Below are 24743 nucleotides of genomic sequence, written 5' to 3'. Positions count from 1 at the left end.
TTTTATGCGAGATAAAACAAGCTCGTTACTTCTAGTTTTTATTAAGAAATCAAAATAATTCACGTGTGCTATTAATAAAAATATCTAACGTTGTTTTCTTACTAAGGACGTGTATATAAGCTGTTGAGAAATTGTAAAAAAAGAAACAAGACACGATCTACTTGGAAATAATCCTTCTTTTTCTTTTTTTCTCTCGTTCTCTCTAATTCATTTTTGCAGTCTATTCTTAAAAACGTTATCTATAAAATTATCTATTCACTGTCTCCTTAGCAACGTAATAAAGAAATAAAATAAAAATAAAACAAGAAAAACACTCTCTCGGCTATGTACGTACAAATTAAACGCAGTTGTAAAATCTTTAGAATTTGAAATAATCATTTTCAAAAAGCTTGTCTGTTGGTAATTTAAACGATCTCTTTTACTGTTCCTTTAATAAATTCTATTCACTTACTTTCCTTGCCCTACGCACGATGATAATGAAAATTGCCAGGTTCTCTTTAATTTAATCAAGAGAAACGATAAAATATAATCATCCTGTCGATTTTCATTTTTATTTTCAAAGTGTTTTACAATTATTAAAGGTAGTATTACATATATATTTATGTATGTATGTATATATATATATATATATGTGTGTGTGTGTATTTTTTTGTTTTTAATAAAATAAACGCATCGTGCTACAATACTGCACCAAAGGTACTATAAAATGTTACAAAAATGCAGGAGCGTTTGACGCTTTACGAGCATTTTGGCGATATTTCTTACCATAGTTAGCTTCCCCTCTCCCCGCCCCTCCTGACTTTGCCCTCCCTTTCTCCCTGTGATTAAACACAGTTACATGGTAATACATTAATCTTTATTACTAGATAGGACGTTTGGTATTTTGATTGCTTATTATTTGAGTACTTTAATAATAGCTAAAATACATAAATATATTTTGCGAATGATACGCAGTTTAAATTGGGTTTACACGTTATTTACGAAGATCGCCTACTTTATTATAATTGCAGGAGAAAAAGTATATTATGGAGTAGAGAAAAATACATTTTCTTACAACATTGTAAAATTTGGCTTAGTTTTCTGTGTTTGATTTTTCGAAAAGAAAAAAAAAAGTTACGAACGTTGGATGCATGGTAACATCACTGGAAGAGCCAAAGAGTATTTTACTAACTACTCCTCAAAGCAACGAACCTCATTCTATGGTCTAAAACTCGATATCGACTGCTTATTTTCACATAAAAGGTCCATTCGCATTTAACTTCCTGCTAATCGATGATATAACAAATAATGTTATAGTTACAAAGCTCCATTGCGTATACCTTAAAATAGCAGTCTTTTAATTCTAGATACTGATCTTTTACGTAAAATGCTTAATAAGTATACATAATAAATGCCTAAACGCAAGGTTCGACATAATTGCCGGGAAATAATCCGGTTATTCCATCCATCACTCCTTCCCACCAACCATCATCGTTCTTTTTTAAAACGTAAATGACAGAGCTCTCTTGAAAACTTAATTCGTCCTCTTTATCGGCATAATAATCATAAATAGCAACGACTAAAATGATTCATTTTTATTATATTAATCCATATGTTGTATTACCATAGGAAAATAAAAAAAGAAATTAAACTTACCTTTCTCAATATAATTTTTGGGCACCCAACCAGGCAAATCTTCTTCATCCGGTACAATAGGCATTATAGCACCGCTCGAAGGAGTTGGTCTACCGAATTGAGGATGCTCCTCTTGTTCTGGAGGCGGAGGAGGTGGCAGTGGTGGACTGCTAGCACCGCTACTTCGACTAATTTGATGTGCTAATCTATGCGGTAAAGTATGATGCCCACTATAATCAGCCATATCTCCACTGATACCGACCAGTGGAGAAGGTGGTGCTAAAACAATAATTTAGTAATTAAATGATCTTAAACTTGCTTAAAAAAATGAACTTGTAATAAGTTTTACTTACGGGGCATATTATTATGTTGCTCTTGTATATATCCTGCAGCTCCTGTCACACTTGGCGGTGCTGGCGGTGGAGTCTGTGGATGACTTTGTAACGGATGGACTGTACCCACTTGAGGTGGAGAAGTATGTTGTGTCATATTGTTTGTGTGAGTAGAATGATTGGCATTGTGAACAGAATGAGAAGTTGTATGAGCATGCAATGGCAAAGTACTATATCCTGGACCACGCTCGCGTCGTGGATGACCTAATGGATAATTTGGCGCATAATGACTAGGAACTTGAGGTGGAGCAACTGCAGGTGGGGTTCTATATTCTCGAGAACCTTTACTCAGTGTTCCTATTAATGAAAGAAATGGTTATTATAGAGATTATAATACTAAAATTCTTTAATACTTCAAAATAATCATGAATCATTCTTACCAGTCCTTACTGTTTGCGGAGGAGTCGGTGGCTTAGTAGTAGGAGCAGGTCCTACCATAGCTGCGGCTAAACCAGAGCCAGTAGACGTTGCACCCAAACTCTGAACGCTACCTTGACTACCACCCCTTTCTTTACTTCTCGGGGTGCCACTACTACGTACACCATGGCCGATGTCATCCAAAATCGTATAATCTATGCTTTTCCTTACATATTTAATAGGCTTTTCAGGATTTGCAGGTGCTATAATTTTATATTGACGGGCTGTCATTTTGTTAGCCGTTAATACACCTATCTCTCGCCTAGCAACTTTTTCTTTATGTATCATTACAGTTTGAGCTATATGATTCATCTGACTTTCCATCTCAGCTAATTGAGATGTTTGTAAATCTAATAATTGAAGAAAATTATAAGCGAGAGTATTTATTTGATACGCTACACTAGCTAATGATTGAGTCGTATAATTCTTTGTTTCTTCTAACGCAATCCTTTTATTGTCTGCTTGAAAATAATTAGCCTCGCAATAATCCGCAACACGTTCAAGATTAGTATGACTGTCTGCGAGATTGTGTCTTCCCTCAGGAATTTCATGATGCAGCAAAGCCGCTAGTTCGGCCATGACTTCTGAATCACTGCCTACTCCGGAAGACACGCAATACGAACCAGATCCTTGCATTTGAAAATACAACGCATTAGAAATTTAGTTCATCCTTATAATAAATTGAAACAATTGGACATTGTTCATGAAACAAATGTAAAAAGAAAAAGAAAATAAAAAAAAATATGAGTCATGCTTTGTATGATCATAATTATATTTATTTGTGATTATTCAATTTGAACATATTTGACAGCTATTAAAGACATTCAAGTCACATTAGTGATTTATGATTAAGAAAATGAAGGAAAAAATATGGTTATGTTAAAGCGAATAAAATAGATAATTGATTAGAGATTATATATAATAGAAGTAAAATATTAAGTGCTTGACGTATGAGACTTGGTATTTAATAGACGATAAAAATTATGTATGAAGGATGATGACGAACATGCAGGAGAAGCAAGATGGAGATCAAAGATGAACATTTCCTTTTTTGAAGTGAAAACAATGCTGCAAAATGAAATATATTGAACGTATATAAATTGAACTAACGATACTCAGCCATATCGCAACTACCAGCTACTACTGCTGCATTAATTCATAATTACCAGGATTCTTCTTATTTTCGGATTAAAATAATTAAACAATCTACTTTACGCTTTTTACGGCAAAACTATCTGTCACGACAGGTACAATCGAACGGTATGCATTCGATAACGATATATAAACGATATATCTAAATAATCGCACTTCCATCGATACCTAATGTAACCCAACTTTACGTGACATTCCGTAATTGTCAGTTGCGTTTAAAGAAAAGGATATATGCAAGCTAAAAGCACTGGCAGAAGATAAAAGGAAATATGAGAGAAGGATGCAAAAATTTTAATCGAGATTATCGATAAATCGAAAATGCGTGAAATACATAAGTAACCTCGAATTTTACGATTCGATATATCGTTTAATATGATATAAAATGCGATAATTGCATTGCAAAGGGATAGTCTGATAGAAGTATAGCAAGCATCTCTTTGTTGGAATTAAATAATTTATACTGTTTTATAAATATCGTATTTATTTAATAATCAAATTATAATTTATAGTCGAGAACGTAAGACTTGTCATTTTCTTAACTTGGATAGGTGAGGAATTGTATGTTTTTGTGAAAAAAAGAGATACAAAGAATATGATATTCTATGGGGAAACAATTTATGTATATAATATAATGTAGCTTGTGAAGAGAGAGAAAATTTCAATTTTAACATTAACTTTTAATTCTGTCGAAATTCTACATTGCATTTATAATGGACAACCTTATAAAAGAATTGGAAGGCTTAAAGATTGCAGGAACTATAATGGATGAAGGACTATGGTCGAAATGCATCAATCTTGTAGAAAATAATTTTGTACCACAGAAAGAATGTGGCAATGAACGACCATGCGAGGAAAAAGACTTCAGAGAATATAGAATTATAGTGGATAGAAATTTAAACAATATTAAATTTATGTTAGAACATATTATACAAAGTTATAATGAAAATAATATACGAATAGATTATGATAATATATTAGTGAAAACATTTGCTATGAATTTAATATACTTGATTGGAGAAATGCATGAGAAAAATATTTGGAACACTATAGAATCAGTGGCAATCTCCAAAGAATTAACTGCATGTTTCTGTCAGTTATATTGTTATTTAAATGTTTCACAATTTTTATTTGAAAATAATAATCTTAGTATGATACTAGAAAAGTTTAGATACAAATTGCAATGTAACAATTGGAAAACTTATCCATCTGCTGTTGCATGGTACAAATGGATGCTACAACAATTAAAGGTTTTTTAATATTTAAACTTTAATTTGAATTATTCATTTGATATTCCTAATGAGAAGATTGATTAATTATATTTATATTACAGGGATTGAATTCATCCGAGCATATTCGTGAGATACTTCCAACATCTCTAATAATTATTGATGATTATGTACCCGAAAATGTAGTCATAGGATTAGAATGCTTATATCAAATTACAAATTACTCTCAACCATCTTTGGTTGGTAAAATAATTATATATTATATAAGCTACAATATAATCAGCACAAATATTATAATTTCATTTGATATGATATATATTTTTGCAGAAAAAGGGATTTATAGATACTGGTTATGCAGAAGCAGTTTATTATACATTAGAACGTCTAGCTCATCAAAGAAATGTGAAATATGTTGTGCCCTTGTATTTATGTTTAACAAATATCTTAGAAATGCTGGACATGTATGATAATAATAAGAATATGTTTGAGGTACATATCTTTATATTATATATATATAAATATATAATGTCTCTTGTGAATTTATTTATTATTAAATAATATATATTATTAATGCATATATTTACAGTGGACTAAACGAGACGAAATACTTTCAATATTATTAAGTCATATGGAATTTGAACGAGATGTAGAATTACGTCATGCTTATATGTTAAGTTTACCAAAACTTCTTAATATTGGTAGTACCAAATGGTGTGAAAAAATTGCAAGAATACTTTCTGATTATTGTGAACATCATACAGATCTTAGAACTTTAAAAGTTACCCTAAAGGTAAGAAATAAAACTTTTAAATTAGATGAATTTTATTTCTAGTGTAAACAAAAAATATTTATAAAATGTTATTTGTTAATGTAGGCTGGCAAAGCTTATCTTGCGATGTTTAACTTTCGAATAGCGGCACACTGTATATCGCTGTATACAGCATTCCTGAAGTTACATTTCGATTTAATAAAAATACCAACATTTGATATGGAAATAGTGCAATATTTAGAAGATTGTATTTATTATCTCTATAAATATGCACCCAATATAGGATGTGCTCTTATAAAAGACGATCGTTTGCGTGTAATGGTTAAAAGCAAGTTTCAAATACAATGTCTGGGTGATAATAAATATCTAGAATAAATGTTCTAAGTCATTTTATATCATAATACTATTCGATTAATAGATAACAAGCGATGAGAATCTATAATCTTATACAAATTTGTAGAATTCAACGAATAGAAAATTGTACTTAGTACTTAGAAATCTTTTTGTGATATGATCAAAGTTCACGTATATTATTTGTATCTCAAAATACAACCTTTTATCATAATATTACTTCGTATATTTTTATTCTTCATAAACATCAACGTTAATTAGATTAAATTATCTTTATATAAGTACGTCTTGCTTAAACCGTTTTACAAAATCTGATAAAAGTATTACATATAATATATTAATCTATCAAAAGCAATGGAATTTTAAAATTCAGCCTAACATTTTACGATTTTTCAGTATACTTATTTTAGCTTTCAATGTCAAGTCATTTGGTTTTAAATATGTAGAATAAATACGTCTTCGAATATTGAGTGTTTTCTTTTATGGACTTTAATATAGATATTAATCTTATTATTCTTGACTATGAAAAATCGAAAACATGCCAAACAGATAACGATTACGAGGTCATTTACATTTATTATCAGAAGTAGCGAATATAAACTCAAGACAAAGATATAGGTATCTAATCGTCCATTATGCTAATAATATAAAAAAACTCTCTTATTATGTCCAACAAATTCTGTTCAGTAGTAGACGAAACTGCGTGCAACAATGTTTTACTTATTACTGTTAATTGTTATTTCCCTTCTAACATATGAATATTACAAGTATGCAACCAGTAAACCACCAGAAACACCTCCGGGTAAATATTTTGATTAATATTTTATTTTATACGCTAGATCGCTAGAATAAACTCATTCGTTTATCTTTGTTCTGTAATAAAATAGGAATCGTTGGATTGCCGATAATAGGAGCTTATTGGCATTTGTTATGGAACAATTACAAATTTCCACATAAATCGTTGAGTTACTATACGAAAAAATTAAACTCTAAAGTAATTAGTTGTTATCTTGGCTCGTTTTTTACGGTAATTGCTAATGACTATGAAAGCATAAAGGAATTATTAAGGAGAGAAGAATTCGATGGCAGATTAACTGATGCCTATGTCTTGAAAGCACGTGCATTCCATAAAAAATTAGGTAATTTAATATTCTATTTGTAAAATTATTTCTATAATAAATTTGTTTATATATTCTTTTATGTAAAAGGTAATTATATTAAATTTTAGGTATATTCTTTACGGATGGAGAACAATGGCGAGAACAAAGAAGATTCGCTCTTCGACATATGCGAGATTTCGGATTTGGTCGACGACACAAAACATTCGAAATGAAAAGTAGAGAGGAATTAAATATCTTAATGGATTTGTTAAAAAATGGTTCTATAAACGAAGGTGAAAAGGTATGTTAGATTTCATTTTGTGTTACATATCGTGTTTGGAAAAAAAAAAGAAAAAAAAAAATTGAAGAAACATGAATTATTTTTGAATTCGATTTTTCTATTATAGAAAATTTATAATAACGGATTGGCTCTTTTCCCCGACATTTTCTATCAATTCGTTATGAACAATATATGGGAAATTATGTTCGAATACAGATTCGAACGTAATGAATATGAAAAACTTCGTTACTTCTGTCGAAATGCAATTAAATTCCAAAGATCAGGCGACACGTGTCACTTTGGAAATTTATTTTCGTTCAAAGATATTATTAATTCTAATTATGCTATGATAGATTTCATAAAGGTAAATAATAAATAATCGTATTTTCTGAAACGTATCGCTTAACTTTAGAAATGATTCGAATTGCAGAAATATTTGCATGAATATAAAGCAATGTACGGAGAAAATGGCGAATATGGATTTGTTGGCAGATATTTAAATAAGTTAAAAGAAAGCGATCTTCCCTCTTCTTTTTCGGAAGAATATCTTATAATAACACTGTTAGATTTCATGTTTCCTAGCGCAACTGCGATACCAAGTGTTATTACGTTTGCCATCAAATTAATGATGCATTTTCCAAATGTTGCGAAAAAAGTGAGAAACGAAATACACGAGATCGTTGGAAGTGGAAGAATGCCTACTTGGGAGGACAGAAATAGGTAGGAGTAATTAAATGTTGAATAAAAATAAATTGACGATGTATTTTATTTTTTGGGGGATTTAATTCGGAGACTATTGTTTACTTTGTTTTGTTCATAGACTCCCATACACAGAAGCAACTCTACGTGAAACTATGAGATACGAAACGATTACTCCATTAGGCGTTGCTCATAGAGCTACCAAGGATACGATGTTCCAAGGATACTTCATTCCAGCTAATACGACTATGATAACCAATTTTGCAGAGATGAATAATGATCCCAATTTTTGGGGCGATCCAGAAAATTTTAGACCAGAGAGATTTTTAAAAGACGATGGACAACTTGATAAAGATTTTACATTACCTTTTGGAGCAGGTAAATCATATCTTTTATTTTTATTGCATTTGTCTATCGTCTATACCTTCATTTCTTAATTATTTATTTAAATAACAAATTAGGACATAGACTGTGCGCTGGTGAAACATTCGCGAGGTATATGATGTTTGAAGTTTTTGCCGCTTTAATGCAAAACTTTGAATTTGACTTCGTCGATGGTCAACCGACGGACTTAGAAGATAAATATCCTGGCATCATCACTACTCCAAAAGAAACTTGGATTCGTTTAAAACCATGGACTTAAAGTGTATTTTATTCCATCAAATAAATATTGGTACTAACAAACGAAAATATCTGATATTATTTAATTATAAGTGACATATATTTTAAGCACATTACATTTAAACAATAGTATTTACTCATTAGGTATGCTTATTAGATATATTTCGAATAATATATAAATCATAAGTTTATAATTGGAAAAAGGATAGTAAGTAACTTATTTTAGAAACTATCAAAGACTTACGAGCGAATGAAAAGTAATGACGTAATAAATGCATTGCATGAAATATATATATATATATAGAAATATTATATTTACACTGAATATGTGAATTTAATTAATCTATTTTACCATAGATAATGATAAAATAAAAAAGAAATTCTACAATAGTATAGTGAACATAGAAAATTCATAAAAATTTAGAAAATTTTTACACACATTATGCATGTATAATTTTTATTATTATTATTATTATAATTAGCTAAGTTCGAATGTGAAATATATTAACAGCAAATAAAATCTTTTTTTTAGATTTAGAATATAAATGGTATGAGATATTATTTTAAGCGGCAATGGATTTATAATTTAGTATATGTACAATTTCTATTATTATCTTAACAGGATTCTTACATCAGTTTTATGGTCAATGACAAGAAAAATCTTAATTAAGTATATACAAACCACTATTAAACTGTTGAATAGTTCAAACATTTCCATTGTGTCTGAATATAATATACTTGTTACTTTCAAGATTAAACAGTCGTTACAAATAATTGTCATACCATTATTTTACTTATTGTTAATCTAGCTGATACATAAATAAAAATTATATTTATTTTTGTGTATTAAATTGATAATATATCTTATAGCTTTGACATCAATTATTTAAATTTAATTAATCTTGCTATAAGTAGCAAAGCATAAGTGCATAAAGAACGATAGAATGTGATATAGTGCAACAATTCTTAAAATTAAGAGCAACGCCCAGGTATGTGTTTCAAAAATATTTTGTACCATTATTTTCTTTATCTAAACAATGAATTTTATAAATCTTAATAGATCGGTTTATTCGGTTTTTTGTTTTTAATGATAAGCACAAGATCGTGTATGCACATACAAATCCTATTTTGTATATAATTTTGCTAATAGCTGAGAAATTGTTCATTTTGTGGCACAATATAAAAGTACTGGAGTCTGCCTTTGTACTCTTTCAATTATTTACCACTGTCACAAGCAATCATTGGTTTTCTAACAAGGTGATACATTTTTTACAGAAAAAAAATATATGTGAACAGCATACAATTGAAAGGGTATGAAACTCATGCGAACAACCCCTGTACAAACGTTTCAATCAATTCATTGTCATCTAATCTTATTACGTGTTTCGATTAAACGACAAATGACAGTCTATTGTATTAATTTTCTATAAAAAAGTATTCTTATTCTCTGTTAATTAAAACGTATAAACCCAAACACCCTAGAACGGCATATTTAAATTTGGGATATTCATTCATGTAAATAGTAACCATACCCACATACGGTAAAAATCCTCTTGCTCTACCAACAACGTCTTTGTGTGTTAGCCATAATTGTCCTTGTGCATATAAACCTCTGTCATCGATAGAATTATTATCACCTTTTGTTAAAAATTTAACAGTATTGTTCTGGTCCCCTCTGAAATATATTTAAAATTTTAGAGAACCGTATAGATGAAAAATAATATGTAATTAACTAATTCTTAATAAAGCACTTACTTCTCGTGGAGCTTCAGAACCCTATGCACTATCGGTATCTCTCTTCCAACGACTTTGAAAACAACAATTTCTCCTACTCTCATAGGTTCATTCTGATGATTTGTTAAAAATAATAGATCACCTCTATGGAATGCTGGTTCCATACTACCACTAAAACATCAAATAAAAAAATGGTGTATAACAAACTTAGATTATACAAATGAATAATAAAACATTGCATTAAGAAACGTAATAGGTTAGTTTACTGTTATACCTTAAAACAACAACAATGGGACTTTCGCTACCCGTTACAACCATTAGACCTTTCCATATCATTAAGGCCGATGACACGATCATGCCAAAGCTCAGCACTTGATACAGGAACTGCAAATAAAAGAAGATTCTATTAGGCTACGAACTCTTATGCGACCATATGTGTTTGTTGAACAAATCCAAGACTATAATTTAAATGGAATTAATTTACCTGTCGTTTGTTCATCCGACGTAGATCTTCAAATACTGATTGCAACATCATGGCGATAATATTGTATCAATGAAAAAAGTAAATTTTTATAAGGATCCGTGAAAAAATTGTTCTACTTTGACTCGATGTGGACACAACCGGCAAAGCAAGTCAATCAGTGATACCCACGTCACGTAAATACACGACAGGAAACGACAAGACTGTGTGTACGATTACAGATTGTGTATTCTTTGATAGTATTGTACCGTCATCGCATTAAATACCTACTATCGCCCGCTGGTGGTCCCGGTAGCAACTAAAATGAATCTCTGGTTAGATAAAAAAAGGGAACTTGTGAGCTTCTATGTACTTTTGCATTCCTTGGTCAGGCGGAGGGAAACTTGGCGCTTGCACACTGCGACCTAAATATATAGGTTTGTTTAAAATAACGCGGGAAATTTGGAAATTTTTCTTGGAATTACAAAACATTTCACGATTATATATATATATTTTTCAAACATTGTTTAACCACACAGAAAAGAAATTCAATTATTTACAAAGAACTTCAATTTTGATGTATCAGCGTCGCTGTCTGCAATTATTTTCTCTCCGGAAATATAAAAAAGTTAATGACAGTAAAAAAAAGTGTAACTAATATTACTACTTTTTATAAAAAATTGTAATGATAAAAAAGTTTTTAGTATCTTTTTATAATACTTTTAATTAGAGAGCATTTAAATTTGATAATATAGTCCTATCACAATCGGGGGTGTAACTCAGTGGTAGAGTGTCTGCTTCGCATGCTGAAAGTCCTGGGTTCAAATCCCAGCTCCTCCAAAGCTCTTTTTTTTTTTTTAATCTTCTTTATGTTCTTTAAGAAATAAATGTACGCAAGTGTTTCATGAATAATGCAAAACAGTTTCTTTTGTGAGTGTGTTAAAATATTTTAATTATTTATTCAGTCTTATTATTGAACAAAAAATATAGGATGATTGATTACTTTAATCAATTTTTTTTTTACTTTATTATATAAATATCTATTTTTAACATGTATTCATTTATTTTATCTTTAATAGGATGATATTTTATATTTAACTATGACAGAATTATATGTTGATTTAAAATACGCTGAAGAATATCGTCGCTCGTAACATCGGAATGTCAGGAAAAAGTAGATGTGCGTCCCGACCCATTGATAAGCACTTGAGCAGCAGGAGATATGGTAATTTCTAACCCAGTCTAATCACTCCTGCGGCACTAGTACTTAGGAACAGGACAGGATGTATTACTCATTGTCTGCTTATAATTTTTCACTAATTATCTCCCTTTTCGATTGCACTGTTTACAATTCTGGAACAATCTTAAAAAAGAAAAAAAGAAGACAAAATAAACAAAATATATAAAAATATATTAACGACTTATACGAAGATATAATCATACAATTAGATTCTATAATTAATATAGATCTTTACCTAATATTCTTCAGTCCTTCGTTAACATAAATCCAACAACAATGGCATGCTTTGTCTTTCCTTCGATTAATAATTATAGAATATTACTTCCCATGCTTCTTGAGTTTCAAGAATAAGAAAGTTCTCAATATCGCTGCTATCTTCAAACGAATAATATCTTTCTGAAAAGAGTAGGGGCGGGGCGGAGAGGGAAAAAAGAAGATATGATTACTTAGAGTGTTAGATCGAAGGAAAGGAGGAAAATCCTAATTAAGTTCGCCCACGGTTTGTCGGTAGTTCGTTCAACGAAATTAGATAATCGACAGGAGAATGAGACAACGACAACGACGACAACGACGACCACGACAACGAAGACTATGACGAGTGCCACTCTATAATTTCTGTCATTTTATAAAGTAATAAATTAAAGAGTGGAACGAGGAAGACGTAGAGCCGTAGTGATGGAAGTTATATTCGCGTCAGTAAAAAGTGTCACGAACGTTCTCGTACTTTAATCGTCGTCGATTCGCACAATAATAATTTCTATTTTACGATTATTCTTGTTACCGATACGTTTTATTTCTTTTTCTTTTTCTTTTTCATCGTGCTATTGGGAAAAAGGGGAACTTGGTCGTTTCGTTCAACGGTAAAAATGAGATATACTTAATAAATATTAGTCCGCGATGGCGGGCTGACCGAGCCAACCGGCGAGTACATCTACCATAATGATGCAATGACAAACACTAGCACTCATTGAACCGACCTCGAGAAGTCATTAAAATCGCCCACTACTGCGTCTCTCCACTTTTTCTCCCTCTCTTTCTGTAGCTTTTTCTTTCTGTATTTAAGTTTATCGGACATTCATGGAACGCACACAATTCCTTAATAGAACCTGTTGCTAATCTACCCTTGCTATTTGATATTCCAATTAAATGTCAAACGTTCTCACGAATATTGTCGAAATGAATCAACCGAATGAACGATTGAAAAATAATCGAACATATGCTGTCAAGAAGAACGTGATTTATTTTACATGAAACGTATCGATGTATAACACGGAGTAATCAAATCTTTGATACGTTAAGTGTATACCAATCCATTTATTTGTTTTCTCGTCTAATATTGCATTCGTATCACTTAACTTAATTAAAATCTAAATCGAGGGATAACATTTCCAAGAAAAATCGAGCTAAATCGAGCTTGCGATATTAGTCGTTGTGTTTCAATTACGAATAAGATACAAATTGAAAAATTGTTTTGTTTTTCTCGATCGCAAGATTATTCGTCAAAGATTTGTACGTAATTTTATAATGGAAAGATTATCTATGTAAATATAAAGAGAAGAAAAAAAACAAGTTTTAAGAGATTTTAAAGAGAAGACACGTCGTTGCATCTGTACGTTGAAGAAGACGACGTAAAGCTGCATAAAAGAGGATTAGAGAAAGAGAGAGAAAGAGAGAAAAGAAGATGCAGGCAAAGGCCGAGACTTGCAAATTTGGTTGGATACATAAACGTGTCGCGAGCACATGCGTGTCCACGCATGACGTTGCTTTCTCTCTCTCTCTCTCTTCTTTCTTTCTCGTATTCTGTAGACGTGTTATCGTTCTTGCAAAAAAATAATAAGAAGAGAAAAATAAAGAGAAGAAAAAGGTGGAGAAGGATGGAAAAATGAGTATATAGTGTATAAGGGAGCAATGAATACTCGTGTATTAGTGCAACGGAAGAGAGAGAGGGGGAGGAAAGAAGAAACGAAGGCAGGATGGACCAGAAGAGTTTGAGAGAAAAAGAGAGAGAGAGAGAGAGACACGGAGAGGGAGAGAAGAACACCAATTAACGCTAATTCCCACTAATGCCGGCTCCCTCTCGATGTTCGTAAAACAGCTTGCCCTTTCAATTTCAAAATGCCTTGTCTGCGGGTACGGCCTGTTAATGATGTGCAGTGTCGACCAGTGGTGCACAAACCGTAAACGTGGAGTAGTATTTTTTTTCTAAGAACTCGTCGATTTAGCTAACACGAAAATGAGGATCTTTGAATATGGGAAAGGGAAAAGAGAAGGGGAATTATTCGATAGATTTTCAAACGACCGTCTTTTTTTTTCTTTTTTATTATTTTACGCGATAATTGGATTTATCGATTTGCGAATAATTGACGATACTTTTTTTTTTTGTAAGATCGGAATTAATAAGATTCGCGTTGGAGTAGATCAGGAAATGAATTTCACCTTTCGAATCGAAAGAGAGATGGAAAATATTATAGAAGGAGGAAAACGTGCGTGCGTGTGCGCGCGCGCGCGCGCAAAATCTTTCCGGCGGTAAACGATCGTAACTATGACTTCCGCTTACTCATCGAAAGGAAGGTTCGTTCATTCGACGAACCGAGACGACGACCGAGGATCGACTACGAAAAAACTCAAGACAGTAATCTCGTCCTCGGGTTTTCTCGTCCTTAGATGGAAAATATAATCGGTATCTTGACCCTACGACGATTTATTGTTATATGGGCTATTCCTTCGTCTTCATCTTTCTTATCCTATCGGCCGAGGTCGCGAGGTCGAACCGATAAACGCTGCCAGAGGGCAAATCGTATTTTCAGAACAACAAAATGTTGTTTCTCTAATAATAACGTTCTCTCTCTTTTATATATATATTTTTTTGTTCTCTTTTATTGGAAAATCTTTGTAATTAAATCTCGTGTTAGCCAAGGAAGTATGTCATTGCATTAAACGACTGCGATGGAAAAGGTTGATAAACGATTAGAAAAAGAAAAGTATTCAATCGATTAAACATTTTTCTTCGCTAAGTTAATTCATTGAATTTGATTCTTAGAATATACGAGAAATAGTAATTCATTGATTCGTTGGATCATTCGGATAATTTTTTTAACTCGTTCTTATTTTTCTTCTTCGTTTAGCTTCATATTATAGTTTAATATATACATATGTATGCGTATAAACGACCCACGCATTAGAACGAGAGAGTTTTAAGAGAAGCGAACCGAACGCGGAAGATGTGCCTCCGCGTGGAACAATGACGTCAGAAATAGAGGAACGAGAGACAGTGGGGTCATTTTCTGCATATCGAACTAGTTAGGCACTCTTTTAACATAAACCTTACGCGCGCGCGTTCCTACGTTTATTATTTAATATATTTTTTTTTGTATATTTCTTAATCAGTATTTCTCTAGATAATTTTTTACAATGAATTTACAATGAAACAGGCACACGCGATAAAGTCGACTACGACAACGAGTTCGTCTACGAGGCAAATCAGATTCGTGCTTTGATAAATCGAGTTTCGCAATAATGTTCTCTTGCCCGCGTAAAATTTGAAAGTAAGATGGGCCCGCAAAATGATCGATGAACTGTCGTCTTATTGTTAATAGAATTTGTCGCTTTAATGATAAAGAGAAGAAAAAAAGAACGTTCGAAATGAACAATAAATTGTTAACAAATAAAAGAAAGCAAAAGAAGAATTATTAATGTAACGAGATTCATATTTTTAGCCAATGATTTTGTTCGCGTTATCGTTGCGAAGAAAAGTTACCACTGTATTCTCAATGGCAGAGACAGACACGTGTTATCCTGATTTCTTTCTCTCTCTAGTTCTCGCTCTCGCTCTCTCTTTCTCTTTCCCTCTCTCCTTCACTCTTTCCCTCTCTGTCTCTATCTTTCTTTCTTTTTCTTTCTATTCGTCGCGAATATAAATTCGGTCAATACGAAACTAGAATTATCTAACGTTAGCAAGTTTTTCCTTCGTAAATAAGTAAAACAATTGGAGGAAGTCCCACGATCTTTAACTTTCGATGGGTTTTACGGAACGAAAGTGACATGAAAAATGTATGCGTGTAATGTATATATATATGTAAATGCGTACGACACGGAAATCCTTCGTTATTTAATTTGCACACACAGCAAGACAAGTTTTTCGAGTAGGCGGGCTATTCAAGATTGTCCGCTTCCTGAATCATTTCGAAGTCACAGCACACTTCTTGTTATTTATTTATTTTTTTTGTTTTTTTTTTTTTTGCATGGAAAACGACGAATAAGATAATTTTTCTTTTCGTCTGCATCTCGATACCATACCAACCGAATAAGAATGTGAAAAAAAGAGTTTATTTCATGATCGATTCACAAAACCAAGATCAATTTCTTTCTTTCTTTCGCTCGCTTGGTTTTTTCCTCTTCTTCTTCTTCTTCTTCTTCTTCGTTTCGAAGCACAGGAACCAAATAAGGAATACGAAATTGATAGATATTAAAAAAAAAAGATGGTAGATCAGGCATAAAAAAAAAACTGTAGAATATAATCAATGTGAAACCGAGAGAGATACGATAATCGCGAGTAGAAGGATCGAGCATGACTGAACCGCTGTTCTCTTCGAAACCCCTTCGACCGATCCCGCATCGCGCGATTCGCGCGCGCACGAGAGGAAGACGAAAAACAGAATCAAAGAGAGAGAGAGAGAAAGAGAAAAATAAAAAATGATTTCAGTAGATATCGTGTATGATTTTTATGGAAGAAAAACTCGAAATAAAACGCGCGGTCAACCGTGACAAGGGTGGATCGACGACTGAGCGATAAACCTCTCTTGATTGGCTTAATATAGTCCGGCGAGGAGAGTAATTAGCCGCTCCTCGCCGCGCGGGAAATGATTGGTCAATTTAAACCTAGAAACACGGTGCATTAAGCATTCAAGCGGCGTTCACTACCTATTAACGGTTTGCAAGAGAAGGCTCCTCTCGTCGCAACAACCACCACCACCACCATCATCATCATCATCATCGCTACCACCACTACCACGATCACCACCACCACCATCATCATCATCATCACCGTATCATCATAGCCATCACCATCACGAGTATCGTCACCTTTCTACGGTGGTTAGTACGAACGACGCTGGACCCTACTGGTACGAATTCTTTCTCTTCCTCCTCCCTTCAACCCCTCGACAACCCAACATTTTTATCCTCTCTCTCTCTACTTTTTCCCCTCTCCGTTCCAAGTCAATTTACCAATTGAAATCAGTGCCGGACGGTGAGGAACGAAGTCAGTGAATGATCGACCAAGCAATATGCTTCCCTTCCTTCTCTCACGCTCTCTCTCTCTCTCTCTCTCCCTCTCTCTCTCCCTCTCCCTCTCTATTTCTCTATTTTTCTCTCTTTTATGCTCACACACATACTACATATACCCAGTCCGTTATCAAACCATTCACCGGCTCGATCGGTCCTCATTGCTCTCGGATCGTCCAACGTGATTGGCCCTGACGATCACGAGATTACGCGTTTGTTCAATGGCAACGCGCGATTCTTGCCACCACCGTGATCTAGTTCGAATTTTCAAATGGAAGATGAGTTTTGAAAAGCTTTCCCTATTATTTTTTTCTTTATCTGGACACATATCGCTTGCTTTATTCATCTTATTTTCTTTTATCGCTTATGAGATTTTATGTAAAGTCTTAAAAAAGAAACCAATTGAATAATTTAGTTTTTTTTTTTTATTAATTGTACGAGTCGTGATATATGCAAAATACAAATTATACTTATGTTACGTTTTAAAATATTTAACTTACAATTAGACAGAGATATATTTTGTAGAGTATTTTTAAAATTGTGTTGTATGCTTTTCCACGTGATAAGTAGCAGCGTCGAGGTGAATTTCTTATTCATCACCAACGGCACTACTACTTAGTACTTGAAAAAACAAATTCGATATTTTGTTCTTACGTTTCCTTAGTCGTCCTCGTCGTCCAGTTCTTCTCGACTGATTCTATTTCAGAATTGGACGAAATTATATACCCGGGGACTGGATTAAAGTCCAAAAATTTTCTATTGTATTTAAATAAACGTTCCTTCGAAAATTTTCCAAAATCTGATATTTAATTGTAAACGAATATCTTGGATTCAAAGTCAAAATAGAACAAATAGCATTTATCTTTTATGTTAGACCTTTGCGTTGGGATAACAAGCGTAGAAAAGATAGTTTGATTTGTGAACGCAACAACGAGCGTTACTTCATATCGCCCATCGTTACGGTCACAAATCGAAACATCTTTATCGAACTTCAGGAAATTACATTGTTCTCCTTTGTTTTCTGAAACAACAAACGAACAAATAAAAAAATCAAACGAAATGAAAATACATTCGGAATATTTCCGATACGTTAACGCAATCGCGTTGAATCGTGTAATCGATGTTGAATTTCAAAAATAAACATACACACATATACAAAAGAAGATGAAGAAATAATTATCATTAACCGATATTTTCTACGAACTTTTATCTTCAATCGACAAAAGTTGTTCTCAAAAAATGTTACAGTTAGATTTATTAGAAGAGTATTCTTTCGCAGAGCAGTAAAAAAAGAAAAGATGCGAAGAGAAAAAAGTAAGGAAGAGCATTCAGGAGTCTCATCAATCGTTTGATGGATTCCTCTATAAATTGACAAACAATAGTAAATGGTTGGTCTGGTACTAAGCTTGACGGAAGAAGAAGAAGAAGAAGAAGAAGAAGAGAACTAGAAGAAAGAGGGACGGGTTCGCCGATTAAACGACAAATAAGCCAGACACGCACTGGCCCTCATACTTCCAACACTTTATCTATAGAATGTATATAACTACTATTACATGCTACTCTGTTCTTTTCTCTTTCTTTTTCTCTAACTCCCAAATGCTTTGGTCATTTCATAATAATGGCACTTTATATGCGAGCAACTACCACCCTCTATAGGTTTTCCCATGCGGGCCCACTTTATCCATTTTAAAGGAACAACTAATTTTATTGATATACAATCGTCCATTTTTTGTCCTCCTTGCCTCTTCTATGTTTTCTTCTTCTTTCACCGCACTGTATGCATTTGTATTTGATATTCTTCGCTCATCGAAACGAATAAATCTTTAATCCTCTTATTATTCACATAACGACTCTCATTCTTGTACTTATATCAAATTCACTTAATGAATCAAACCGTCGAACTTTACTACACCAGAATAAATCTCGAAGTGTTAAGGAATAAATGAAATAGTTCGATGAACAAATGAATGTCCAGCGTAAGTTTTATTCGCACTAACACGTAAGTCGCAATGATCGTCGATATTCGCATATGTTAGAGATATCTGTAACTTTCAGTAGTCAACGACGGTGGCAACGATGACGACGATGACGACGACGATGACGACGACGACGACGATGATAACGAGGACGAGATGGTGATTGATTATATTTCATCCTTCGTACACTTGTTGAATTTTCCTCGATTCGTCTCTCGGTAAATTGTAGAAAGAAAAAAAAGAAATGAGAATAATTATATTTTATCTAACTTGTTTCTTATTTTCTTGGAATTATAGAAAAAAAAATCAATTAGCAAAGTAGATATGTTGGCAGTATAACCCAGAATGGAATACGCCTTTAGAAATTGAGCTACTGGCAAACGTACGTAACTAAGTAGTTACACATGCACAGGTGTTTTTTCTGATCACGTGTGCCACATATGCATATTTCTCTCGACCAACATTGCTCTCAAGAGAGAGGATCGTGATCGCCCTTTGACGAATGTGAAATAAAAAAATAGACTGACAAAAAAGAATTGGAAAAATAATCCAACAGTAAGGAGAAGCACATTTAGACGTTTTATTTTATTCGATGAAATGAGAAAAATAATTTAAAAAAGGAAAAGTTGTAGAAATTATCTTCCTTTTTGTTTCTTTTCTCTTTTTTTTTTTTTTACTTTTAATTCGATTGTAACTTTCAAGACAAACTCGTGATAACGAAAAGAAAGTCGAAAGTCTGTCTTGTTCGGTTTGATATTTTGTTTCTAAAGTTCCAGGGAAATTCGTGATTAAGTCGCGAGGCACGGCCCCGACGGGTAATTTAGAGGAGTTTATTAAATTAGGTAGAATGCGGTGCGTAGGCCCACGCCGGATACTCGGAGAATGAATCTCATCCAACGAGAGGAAGTTCGAATTAACTCGAGCCACTGCCAAGGGGGTACGACGTCGTGTACCCCGATGTGCTACCCATAAACTCTTGACCTATTTTTTTTTCTTGGCACCTTTCCACGCGCTATCGGACTCTCCGGTCATTGAACGTGATGTTCCATCATTGATAATTCTTTTATGTTGTTTTTTGTTAGTTTATTTATTTAATCGTTTATAAATTATACATTGTTTTTAATAATTATATGAAAGAACGTTTGAGAGTACAAAGATATCATGCGCGAAATGAGAGATTAATCTTATTTAAGAAATATTTCTTTTCGAGAAAAAGAAAAAAAAACAATAGAGTCGTGGAACTAATTGGTCAGTTAATATAATGATAATTGTAATATGTAATATATATATTATAAAAGTCATTAAGTACCTAGAATTAATAAGATCGTAAAGCTCGGAAGTGTAGAATGTGGTAGATGGTTAAGACTTATTACAATCGTTTGACCTTTCTACTAACACCGTATCTCAACTTTGATGGGTTTACATTGTACGAGAGAAAGAGAGAGAAGGAAATGGTATAGCGAAAAAAAGGAGAAAGGAGAAGGGAGATAAAAGAATTTGAAATGAAATTGAACGTACAGAGAAGAGGACAAAATTATGAGAAATTATTGTGTCGTTTTACTGAAATCAACAGTACTCAAACATAATACTCGATTGATCGATATTTCGATAAGCGTAGATGACAAAATGAAAAAAGAAACGATCCTATCTATTATTTGCCGAACTAATTATTGTTCTCGGTTTAAAATAAATGAGTCAGTGTATGATTAATGATAATTTTAATCGTGATATGTTTAAATATTTTTGATATCGTTCTCTTGACGCATTATTATAATGAAGCGATACGATTACTATATCAAAATTCACCGTAGATTGTTTTATGTATTTAAATATATTTATGTATATTGCATAGATAAATTTGATTTATTCATAATCACATTTAATAAAAAATATTTTTATAGTTTTATAAATAATTATGTACAAATTATAAGAAGTCAATACTATTATAATAGACGAGGTAATTATGCTTTTTCACATATGATGTCCACCACGGTTGCTACCATAAGCACCGGATCTAAACATCTGTGAACTGCGCTTTCAAGAATTTCGTCCAAAAGAAAGTGAACGACGCTGAAAAAGAAAATATAAGTTTATTTATGAAGAGAAATTTGATAAAAGTTCGTGATACATACTTTTCGTCTGAAACGAATCTCCAAAGATAAAGCTGCAGATAATGCGTATCGACTTGTATCTGCTGTAAGCCGTTTTTGCTAAGCGTTCGTAATCTGACGCATTCCAAAAATGTCTGAAAGGATACCAAAAATAGTTATTATAATTTCTTTCTCTCTCTCTATATATATATATAGAAAAGTAATGAGAAAAAAAGTAAATCTTTACGGTATAAAAGTGTAAAATGTATTGCGTATCGCGAATTACGTGCAATATGAGAGAGCTATACTGACGCGAGAGTATAATGTACATACGCGATACAAAGTGGATAATAGCTGAGCTATTTTATCATTGGGACTGCTGTACAGCACCTGCACCTATTAAAGTACTTTACATGCTAAAAGTATATTTCTTCCTATGTACGTCAACGACGCGTTGTCCCTTGTATAATATTATTAATAAATTATGATACGTTCAATTACCTTTAAACTGATCTTGATGATTCCCGTTAAGATGGAAGCTTTGTTAAATTGAACCGATGAAAATATCTCAATACGTTCCGAAAATAATTTATGAATATTCGGTGCTAACGAAGGATCCAAACGATTCGGCGTGTACGAGGACCAATTAGATCTATAATGATTCCTTGATGTACTCACGCTAAAATAAAGTTATGATAAATTAAATAAACATCGGAAATGAATGAAATTATAAATCTTTTCTGACGTATATTTATACCTATGCGTTTTCCGACTACTATCGCTACTTTTGTCAACTTGTCCGTCTACATCATCGTACAATGCGGCAACTTGAGAATCAATTGCCGTTATATCTTCAACGACTCTTTTCATCACGGTTCTGACTGTTCTTGGTTCCATTGTGTGCAACCAATCTCGCGTCTCAACAGATTTTCTTATTAACTGTGAGACAGCTACGCCTTGAATACGGACATAATGATTCAATAAATTTTGGGCTGCCATTTGAAAATTTTCACATATCTCCAATTCCGGTGTAACAATATTCTTTGATGATGTATATTGTTCGATATTAAACAGGTCATCCGTTGTTTCCAGCTGAAATATACAATAGGAAATTAATAAATTATTTATTTAATTACATTTAATTATTACACTTCGTATTAAATATGATAATTCAATAATTGAAAATGTGATACATATTAAATTTAATAAATTATTTAATTAGATTCGTTAAACGTACCAAATACCGTACATTACTCTCTTTGTACTCAATGCACATTTTGCTAAGTAATAAAAAGAGAGTAGGTGGAAACTTTGGAATATCTGAACCTGTACAGAATCCACTTGCAATCGCTGTTAGATGATGCAAAAATCCAACAATTAATCCTTCTCTAACTTCATCCACACAGAAATTATATAAAAATTGTGTCTTTGAATTAAATGATAAATCCGGTTGTAAAAATGCCTGTTTAAGTGATAAATAAAAATAATTATTGCATGGCGCAATAAAATCGATTTTTTTAAATGTACGTCAAGTAAAAGACAAACCAGTAAATCTTGTAATACTCCTTTAACTTTTTCAATAATAGGCATAATCAAAAGTGCCTGAAGTTCTGCCAATCCGCTATCCTCTTCTTGACTTAGTTTTCCTTTTTTTATTTTAACAGCTAACGTTTGTCTCACTTTAGCTAATGCTTCACTTAAATGTTCCTTTAAGGAATGCAAATGATTGCGGCATTGTTTTCTTCCCGCATTTAGAACTATATCAATACTTGCTCTGAAATGTAATAATTAATAATTCTTAAATTGTCAGAATTTATTTCTTATTATATTTATGAAAATTGTTGATTCAATTACCCAGCAAAATCAGTTTCTTGGCAAGGCATATTTATGACCTGTAATCTTTTATAAAATCTATCAAGAGCTCTAACTAATATTGCAGTGTCGGCTACATTTTCTACTCTTTTTCTTATAAGATCAAAATACTTTCCTATGTTTCTAGTAATAAAATTATTTAAACAAGTAACAGCTATTGTGTCAAAATCATCTGAGAATTCATTACTTTCTAACGTAACTCTATTTATGAACATATTATTATAAGATGCAACTATGAGACATAAATCGTTTAAAAATCCTGAACTACCCTTATCTATAAATTCAATCATATCATTTTCACACATATTCTTTAGAATATCTAATTGTTCCGACAATCTGGTCTCTGCGTGAGTCAAAAATTCTTTGCATAATGAATCAGGTGGTTCTTTTAATTGTAACAGAAGATCTATTTTTTCTACCAAAGCTTTAGTTGGCACATCTCTCTTATGAAATTGTTCTCTTAATTTAGATTTTAATTCTTTTAAAATCTCTTCGCAATCCATTTGAATTCCTTGAAATGAAGGCATGTTGCCATATTGATCAAGTACGCGTTGTGCATTTATATAATCTTGTACTGCCTAAAACAATGTAAATACTTTAAATCTATTTGCAAGATTATCTTGAAAAAATAAATGTTACATGTTTGTTTTCGTAACAAATCAAGAATATTACTTGAGCATAATTTTCTTCATTTATTTTCTCTTTCAGATTGCCCGGTAATTTAAATAGAAATTGTAATTTTTTTAAAAGAGTATGAACAGAAGACAGCTTAGCAATTTGCTGTCTAGTTCCTTGTAGAGTTGAAGAAATTTGTTCGGAAAATGATGTTATGCTATCCATTTTTTTAGCAAGTAAATCCATGCTATCTTCCATTCCTTTAAAATCAGTTTTCATCTGAAAATTTGTAAAATCGTTTTTAACTATAATCTACAATTAATTTATAAATATTAAACCATTCGAACTACCTTTCTAATGGTATCTGTTGCTGAAATAAATTTATTATAATTCTCATATACTAATGTTTGCATGTCCGAATGTAAAGTTTGTGTATCACTTTTAATTTCAGCTGCATGATCCATAATTTGTTTTAACGTATAATCCTGCAAAATATACAAATTTAATAATAATAACGTATTGCAATTTAAAAAGATTTTAATTAACAGAACATAACATACTTTTAATAATTTTCTTAAGTAACTATCTGGATTAAAGTATTGTCCATTGATATCATACGGATTGTTAGAATTCTCCCCCATGTTTAAAGTTTTTATTTACTGTTATTATAATTAATAATACTTTTCAAAATATATTTTCAAATTTAGCATTGATTTAGGTTATTCGCATATAACATAGTTATATTCACCATGACATTAATCGTCAATTGTGATGACGACATAAACGTCATGCAGCCATCTTATATAACGCTCTTACAGTATTACCAACCTGTTAAAATGTTTCTCTAGATAA

The 24743-nt window shown here is 32.2% G+C and overlaps 5 protein-coding genes, 2 long non-coding RNA genes and 1 other non-coding gene across 11 annotated transcripts; 4 read left to right on the top strand and 4 right to left on the bottom strand.

Annotated features, from left to right (window-relative positions):
* Positions 1 to 874: 874 nt before the first annotated feature.
* On the bottom strand, positions 875 to 3674 carry LOC122521462 (abl interactor 2). Its single transcript, XM_043642222.1, has 5 exons — positions 3534 to 3674; positions 2387 to 3052; positions 1968 to 2303; positions 1636 to 1893; positions 875 to 1558 (listed from the first exon to the last, which is right to left on the bottom strand). The coding sequence occupies exons 1-5, from the start codon at positions 3544 to 3546 to the stop codon at positions 1395 to 1397; spliced, it is 1437 nt and encodes a 478-aa protein (XP_043498157.1). The 5' UTR covers positions 3547 to 3674; the 3' UTR covers positions 875 to 1394.
* Positions 3675 to 3768: 94 nt separating this feature from the next.
* LOC122521463 (TELO2-interacting protein 2-like) lies at positions 3769 to 6135 on the top strand. Its single transcript, XM_043642223.1, has 5 exons — positions 3769 to 4822; positions 4906 to 5040; positions 5129 to 5290; positions 5388 to 5591; positions 5676 to 6135. The coding sequence occupies exons 1-5, from the start codon at positions 4286 to 4288 to the stop codon at positions 5943 to 5945; spliced, it is 1308 nt and encodes a 435-aa protein (XP_043498158.1). The 5' UTR covers positions 3769 to 4285; the 3' UTR covers positions 5946 to 6135.
* A 473-nt stretch (positions 6136 to 6608) lies between these two features.
* Positions 6609 to 8685, top strand: LOC122521461 (probable cytochrome P450 304a1). The gene is made up of 7 exons (XM_043642221.1): positions 6609 to 6723; positions 6809 to 7060; positions 7150 to 7322; positions 7429 to 7665; positions 7732 to 8021; positions 8122 to 8378; positions 8462 to 8685. Exons 1-7 carry the CDS (start codon positions 6633 to 6635, stop codon positions 8641 to 8643), a joined length of 1482 nt encoding a protein of 493 aa, XP_043498156.1. The 5' UTR covers positions 6609 to 6632; the 3' UTR covers positions 8644 to 8685.
* Positions 8686 to 9182: 497 nt separating this feature from the next.
* On the bottom strand, positions 9183 to 11211 carry LOC122521464 (signal peptidase complex catalytic subunit SEC11A). The gene is made up of 4 exons (XM_043642224.1): positions 10840 to 11211; positions 10630 to 10739; positions 10377 to 10526; positions 9183 to 10296 (listed from the first exon to the last, which is right to left on the bottom strand). The coding sequence occupies exons 1-4, from the start codon at positions 10888 to 10890 to the stop codon at positions 10062 to 10064; spliced, it is 546 nt and encodes a 181-aa protein (XP_043498159.1). The 5' UTR covers positions 10891 to 11211; the 3' UTR covers positions 9183 to 10061.
* Positions 11212 to 11583: 372 nt separating this feature from the next.
* Trnaa-cgc lies at positions 11584 to 11655 on the top strand. Its single transcript has one exon. It is a non-coding gene; the product is annotated as a tRNA-Ala (tRNA).
* A 431-nt stretch (positions 11656 to 12086) lies between these two features.
* On the bottom strand, positions 12087 to 16833 carry LOC122521465. The gene is made up of 2 exons (XR_006304776.1): positions 12291 to 16833; positions 12087 to 12178 (listed from the first exon to the last, which is right to left on the bottom strand). It is a non-coding gene; the product is annotated as an uncharacterized LOC122521465 (long non-coding RNA).
* Positions 16834 to 17822: 989 nt separating this feature from the next.
* On the top strand, positions 17823 to 21392 carry LOC122521460. Of its 3 annotated transcripts, none has more exons than XR_006304775.1 (4): positions 17823 to 19314; positions 19394 to 19532; positions 19612 to 19869; positions 20157 to 21392. It is a non-coding gene; the product is annotated as an uncharacterized LOC122521460 (long non-coding RNA). The 3 variants fall into 3 exon arrangements; XR_006304774.1 differs by having other exon boundaries at positions 20085 to 20171; XR_006304773.1 differs by lacking the exon at positions 20157 to 21392 and having other exon boundaries at positions 17823 to 19532; positions 19612 to 19847.
* Positions 21188 to 24696, bottom strand: LOC122521457 (vacuolar protein sorting-associated protein 51 homolog). 2 transcript variants are annotated; one of them, XM_043642216.1, is made up of 10 exons: positions 24452 to 24696; positions 24242 to 24376; positions 23949 to 24170; positions 23259 to 23854; positions 22950 to 23178; positions 22642 to 22866; positions 22162 to 22496; positions 21906 to 22083; positions 21447 to 21559; positions 21188 to 21384 (listed from the first exon to the last, which is right to left on the bottom strand). In XM_043642216.1, the coding sequence occupies exons 1-10, from the start codon at positions 24530 to 24532 to the stop codon at positions 21276 to 21278; spliced, it is 2223 nt and encodes a 740-aa protein (XP_043498151.1). In that variant the 5' UTR covers positions 24533 to 24696; the 3' UTR covers positions 21188 to 21275. The 2 variants fall into 2 exon arrangements, with proteins under 2 accessions (XP_043498151.1, XP_043498152.1); XM_043642217.1 differs by lacking the exon at positions 21906 to 22083 and having other exon boundaries at positions 21208 to 21384.
* Between the last annotated feature and the right edge of the window lie 47 nt (positions 24697 to 24743).

Source organism: Polistes fuscatus, unplaced genomic scaffold (genome assembly GCF_010416935.1).
Source record: "Polistes fuscatus isolate 324 unplaced genomic scaffold, CU_Pfus_HIC Scaffold4, whole genome shotgun sequence".
NCBI classification, from domain to species: Eukaryota; Metazoa; Arthropoda; class Insecta; order Hymenoptera; family Vespidae; genus Polistes; species Polistes fuscatus.
The sequence above is the reverse complement of the archived record's forward strand: the minus strand, read 5'-3'. Positions and strand labels throughout refer to the sequence as shown.

Coding starts and splice junctions, on each gene's coding strand:
- LOC122521462 (XM_043642222.1), bottom strand. Junction 2,304..2,386: donor TCCGCAAACAGTAAGGACTG/GTAAGAATGATT, acceptor TTTCATTAATAG/GAACACTGAGTAAAGGTTCT. Junction 1,894..1,967: donor GCAACATAATAATATGCCCC/GTAAGTAAAACT, acceptor TTATTGTTTTAG/CACCACCTTCTCCACTGGTC.
- LOC122521463 (XM_043642223.1), top strand. CDS start 4,286: ATGGACAACCTTATAAAAGAATTGGAAGGCTTAAAGATTGCAGGAACT. Junction 4,823..4,905: donor GGATGCTACAACAATTAAAG/GTTTTTTAATAT, acceptor TTTATATTACAG/GGATTGAATTCATCCGAGCA. Junction 5,592..5,675: donor CTTTAAAAGTTACCCTAAAG/GTAAGAAATAAA, acceptor TTGTTAATGTAG/GCTGGCAAAGCTTATCTTGC.
- LOC122521461 (XM_043642221.1), top strand. CDS start 6,633: ATGTTTTACTTATTACTGTTAATTGTTATTTCCCTTCTAACATATGAA. Junction 7,061..7,149: donor TGCATTCCATAAAAAATTAG/GTAATTTAATAT, acceptor ATTAAATTTTAG/GTATATTCTTTACGGATGGA. Junction 7,323..7,428: donor CTATAAACGAAGGTGAAAAG/GTATGTTAGATT, acceptor TTTCTATTATAG/AAAATTTATAATAACGGATT.
- LOC122521464 (XM_043642224.1), bottom strand. CDS start 10,890: ATGATGTTGCAATCAGTATTTGAAGATCTACGTCGGATGAACAAACGA. Junction 10,527..10,629: donor CCCATTGTTGTTGTTTTAAG/GTATAACAGTAA, acceptor TTGATGTTTTAG/TGGTAGTATGGAACCAGCAT. Junction 10,297..10,376: donor GTTCTGAAGCTCCACGAGAA/GTAAGTGCTTTA, acceptor AATATATTTCAG/AGGGGACCAGAACAATACTG.
- LOC122521457 (XM_043642216.1), bottom strand. CDS start 24,532: ATGGGGGAGAATTCTAACAATCCGTATGATATCAATGGACAATACTTT. Junction 22,867..22,949: donor GAGTATTACAAGATTTACTG/GTTTGTCTTTTA, acceptor TCACTTAAACAG/GCATTTTTACAACCGGATTT. Junction 22,497..22,641: donor AGAGTAATGTACGGTATTTG/GTACGTTTAACG, acceptor TGTATATTTCAG/CTGGAAACAACGGATGACCT.